At 40.4% G+C, this 4,849-nt stretch overlaps 1 protein-coding gene across 1 annotated transcript in view; it reads left to right on the forward strand.

Moving 5' to 3' along the window:
* The first annotated feature begins 548 nt into the window (after positions 1-548).
* Positions 549-4,849, forward strand: part of LOC138971983 (uncharacterized) — a 9,983-nt gene continuing 5,682 nt past the window's right edge. The window contains exons 1-2 of the mRNA XM_070344827.1: positions 549-737; positions 1,765-1,912. Coding sequence (XP_070200928.1) covers positions 549-737; positions 1,765-1,912 — 337 coding nt within the window. The remainder of the gene's footprint in view (positions 738-1,764; positions 1,913-4,849) is intronic.

Consider the following 4,849-nt stretch of genomic DNA (forward strand, 5'->3'; position numbering starts at 1 on the left):
CTCAATCTAAAACGCCACTAACGGCTGCGAACTAGAGCGGTGGCGGTTGGCGGTTCAGAGGAACTGGCGCTAGGCACAACCGTCGTCTGCTACGAGAAAGACGGTCTGCGTGACACGTTTCCGAGCTTTTCTTTTTTCAAACTTTCAAAACTTCGAATTGTACTGATCTTGTCTTGATGAAAAAAGAATTCTTTTATGATTTAAGAATGTTTGTGTAACAAACTGTCAATTTATTATTTAGATTTTAAAAGTTAGGTCTAGCACCAAAACGAGGCGCCTGATTGTCCGTTCGCATAGTAAACGAAAATAAATTCTTTGAAAATGTCTCACTCTCGACAGAAAGCAGCCAGGATGTTCCCGTTCGGTGAGCGTTCAAATGGAAGTATGCTTGCACTGTATGTAGAGGCTCGGGGAGCTCAGTGATGGTTTACGGGAGGCTTACTGTGCCTTTAGGACGAACAGTAACACAAGAGCAGGAGAAACATATTAGGCCTACATGTTGGTAAAAAATGCATTTCATATGATTAAATATTTCAGTTCCGACAGCCATGTATGACGTTTACATTACCACCGGAAGCTCTGATCATGCCGGAAATGACTACATAGTGTACCTGGAAATGTCTGGAAGCAATGGCAGCACTGGACGCCTGTCAATGAACTCGGCGATAGGAACCAACAACCCGTTTGAAAAAGGGAGACTCGATCGCTTCTCGTTTGAAACTGTGGATGTAGGAGTGGTAAGGACCATGTTCTTACATTCAATGACGTTTTGCTGGAAACTGGGAATCGAGTAAGAGCCACGGCTTTGTCTTTGTGCGTATTCGTGCGTGTCGCCGACGCGCGGGTATGTGTTTACGCGTGTGTGTGTGTGTGTGTGTGTGTGTGTGTGTGTGTGTGTGTGTGTGTGTGTGTGTGTGTGTGTGTGTGTGTGTGTGTTCGTGCATGTGCCTGCGTGCGTGGGTGCGTGCGTGCTTGTGTAATCTTTGTATGTGTTTGTGTGTGTGATCTTTGTTTATGTGTGTGTGTGTGTTCGGGGGGGGGGGGGGGGAGGTACATCTTTGTGTATACGAGCTAAACGACACATTTCTGTATGTCCTGTTTTCAAGTTGTATTGTATTGTATTGTATTGAATGTATTGTATATAGAGAATACTACATGGCTTGCTGTGTCGTACCAGATTTACACGAGTTGTTTTTGTAAATATTGAACTGCGAGCGAAAGCGAGCTGTTCACTATTTGAAAAAGCAACGAGTGTAAATCTGGTACGGAACAGCAAGCCATGTAGTATTCTGTTTATCCTACATACTGTACTTACGTGTATTTTACTGAAAATGTCCTGCATTCGAGGCAGCTAAATTGAAGACGCTTGTTTTAGAACCTCGATCTCTTCTAAAGCCTCGTGCAATCTATTACGTCAAAGCAAAGAAACGTCACTCTGAAAGTGTGGCGTGACGTGTTAGTTCTAAAGATTCATCGAGGGTAATTAGCGAGCGCAATTTGTGTTTCTATAATGACGTTTGTCTCGGTGACTTTGGCATCATAAGCAGTGGAAAAACAGGTCCCTGCCAGACTTGCTTGACATGACCTCATTTACATGATATACACACGTGTGATTTGAACGATTATTATCTCACGGGTGTCTCTCTCACGTATGTAGGATAATGTATTGTATTGTTCTGTACTGTATTGCATTGCGTTGCATTGTTTTGTTTTGTATTGAATTGAATTGAATTGAAGACCTTTAATTTGTCGAGGCATTTACAGATCACAAGCGTCACAGTTTCTTACCAAGATCCAAGGGGTCTAGATGACCGCTGGTTCCTCGAGAGGGTTGATATAAAGAAGTCAGAGCCACCAAGCGAGGCCGTGCACACCTTTATTTTTTACGCCTGGTTGGACAACCACCAGTTTTGTAAGTTTGTTCACTCAGTCACAAGTACTGCACAGAACTGTTTTCTCTATTTGCACACCTTTGTGTTTCACGCCTGGTTGGATAACCACCAGTTTTGTATGTTAAACATGTCACAAGTACTGCATAGAACTATTTTCTCTATTCGCACCCTTTTTTTGATTCACGCCTGGTTGGATAACCACCAGTTTTGTATGTTAAACATGCCACAAGTACTGCATAGAACTATTTTCTCTATTTGCACACCTTTGTGTTTTACGTCTGGTTGGATAACCACCAGTTTTGTAAGTTTGTTCACTCAGTCACAAGTACTGCACATAACTATTTTCTTTATTTGCACACCTTTGTGTTTTACGTCTGGTTGGATAACCACCAGTTTTGTAAGTTTGTTCACTCAGTCACAAGTACTGCACAGAACTATTTTCTCTATTTGCACACCTTTGTGTTTTACGTCTGGTTGGATAACCACCAGTTTTGTAAGTCTGTTCACTCTTTCACAAGTACTGCACAGAACTGTTTTCTCTATTCGCACCCTTTTTTTGTTTCACGCCTGGTTGGATAACCACCAGTTTTGTATGTTAAACATGTCACAAGTACTGCATAGAACTATTTTCTCTATTCGCACCCTTTTTTTGATTCACGCCTGGTTGGATAACCACCAGTTTTGTATGTTAAACATGCCACAAGTACTGCATAGAACTATTTTCTCTATTCGCACCCTTTTTTTGATTCACGCCTGGTTGGATAACCACCAGTTTTGTATGTTAAACATGCCACAAGTACTGCATAGAACTATTTTCTCTATTTGCACACCTTTGTGTTTTACGTCTGGTTGGATAACCACCAGTTTTGTAAGTTTGTTCACTCAGTCACAAGTACTGCACATAACTATTTTCTTTATTTGCACACCTTTGTGTTTTACGTCTGGTTGGATAACCACCAGTTTTGTAAGTCTGTTCACTCAGTCACAAGTACTGCACAGAACTGTTTTCTCTATTTGCACACCTTTGTGTTTTACGTCTGGTTGGATAACCACCAGTTTTGTAAGTCTGTTCACTCAGTCACAAGTACTGCACAGAACTGTTTTCTCTATTTGCACACCTTTGTGTTTTACGCCTGGTTGGATAACCACCAGTTTTGTAAGTCTGTTCACTCTTTCACAAGTACTGCACATAACTATTTTCTTTATTTGCACACCTTTGTGTTTTACGTCTGGTTGGATAACCACCAGTTTTGTAAGTTTGTTCACTCAGTCACAAGTACTGCACAGAACTGTTTTCTCTATTTGCACACCTTACGAATACGAATACGAATACGAATACGAATACTTATTATATCTCATACAGAGAAATTTCAGTGTGGTGCACATTAAAGGACAAAACAAATAATAAGACAACAGATAAAAATACCATACAGTCACAAGTACTGCACAGAACTGTTTTCTCTATTTGCACACCTTTCTGTTTCACGCCTGGTTGGATAACCACCAGTTTTGTAAGTCTGTTCACTCAGTGACAAGTACTGCATAGAACTATTTTCTGTATTCGCACCCTTTTTTTGTTTCACGCCTGGTTGGATAACCACCAGTTTTGTATGTTAAACATGTCACATGTACTGCATAGAACTATTTTCTCTATTTGCACACCTTTGTGTTTTACGCCTGGTTGGATAACCACCAGTTTTGTAAGTCTGTTCACTCTTTCACAAGTACTGCACATAACTATTTTCTTTATTTGCACACCTTTGTGTTTTACGTCTGGTTGGATAACCACCAGTTTTGTAAGTCTGTTCACTCAGTCACAAGTACTGCACAGAACTATTTTCTCTATTTGCACACCTTTGTGTTTTACGTCTGGTTGGATAACCACCAGTTTTGTAAGTTTGTTCACTCAGTCACAAGTACTGCACAGAACTATTTTCTCTATTTGCACACCTTTGTGTTTTACGTCTGGTTGGATAACCACCAGTTTTGTAAGTCTGTTCACTCAGTCACATGTACTGCATAGAACTATTTTCTCTATTTGCACACCTTTGTGTTTTACGTCTGGTTGGATAACCACCAGTTTTGTAAGTCTGTTCACTCAGTCACAAGTACTGCACAGAACTGTTTTCTCTATTTGCACACCTTTGTGTTTTACGTCTGGTTGGATAACCACCAGTTTTGTAAGTCTGTTCACTCAGTGACAAGTACTGCATAGAACTATTTTCTCTATTCGCACCCTTTTTTTGTTTCACGCCTGGTTGAATAACCACCAGTTTTGTAAGTTTGTGCACTCAGTCACAAGAACTGCATAGAACTATTTTCTCTATTCGCACACTTTTGTGTTTTACGCCTGGTTGTATTACCACCAGTTTTGTAAGTCTGTTCACTCAGTCACAAGTACTGCACAGAACTGTTTTCTCTATTTGCACACCTTTGTGTTTTACGTCTGGTTGGATAACCACCAGTTTTGTAAGTTTGTTCACTCTTTCACAAGTACTGCATAGAACTATTTTCTCTATTCGCACCCTTTTTTTGTTTCACAACTGGTTGGATAACCACCAGTTTTGTAAGTCTGTTCACTCAGTCACAAGTACTGCACAGAACTGTTTTCTCTATTTGCACATCTTTGTGTTTTACGTCTGGTTGGATAACCACCAGTTTTGTAAGTCTGTTCACTCAGTCACAAGTACTGCACAGAACTGTTTTCTCTATTTGCACATCTTTGTGTTTTACGTCTGGTTGGATAACCACCAGTTTTGTAAGTCTGTTCACTCAGTCACAAGTACTGCACAGAACTGTTTTCTCTATTTGCACACCTTTGTGTTTTACGTCTGGTTGGATAACCACCAGTTTTGTAAGTCTGTTCACTCAGTCACAAGTACTGCACAGAACTGTTTTCTCTATTTGCACACCTTTGTGTTATACGTCTGGTTGGATAACCACCAGTTTTGTAAGTT

This window comes from Littorina saxatilis, linkage group LG7, assembly GCF_037325665.1.
Source record: "Littorina saxatilis isolate snail1 linkage group LG7, US_GU_Lsax_2.0, whole genome shotgun sequence".
NCBI classification, from domain to species: domain Eukaryota; kingdom Metazoa; phylum Mollusca; class Gastropoda; order Littorinimorpha; family Littorinidae; genus Littorina; species Littorina saxatilis.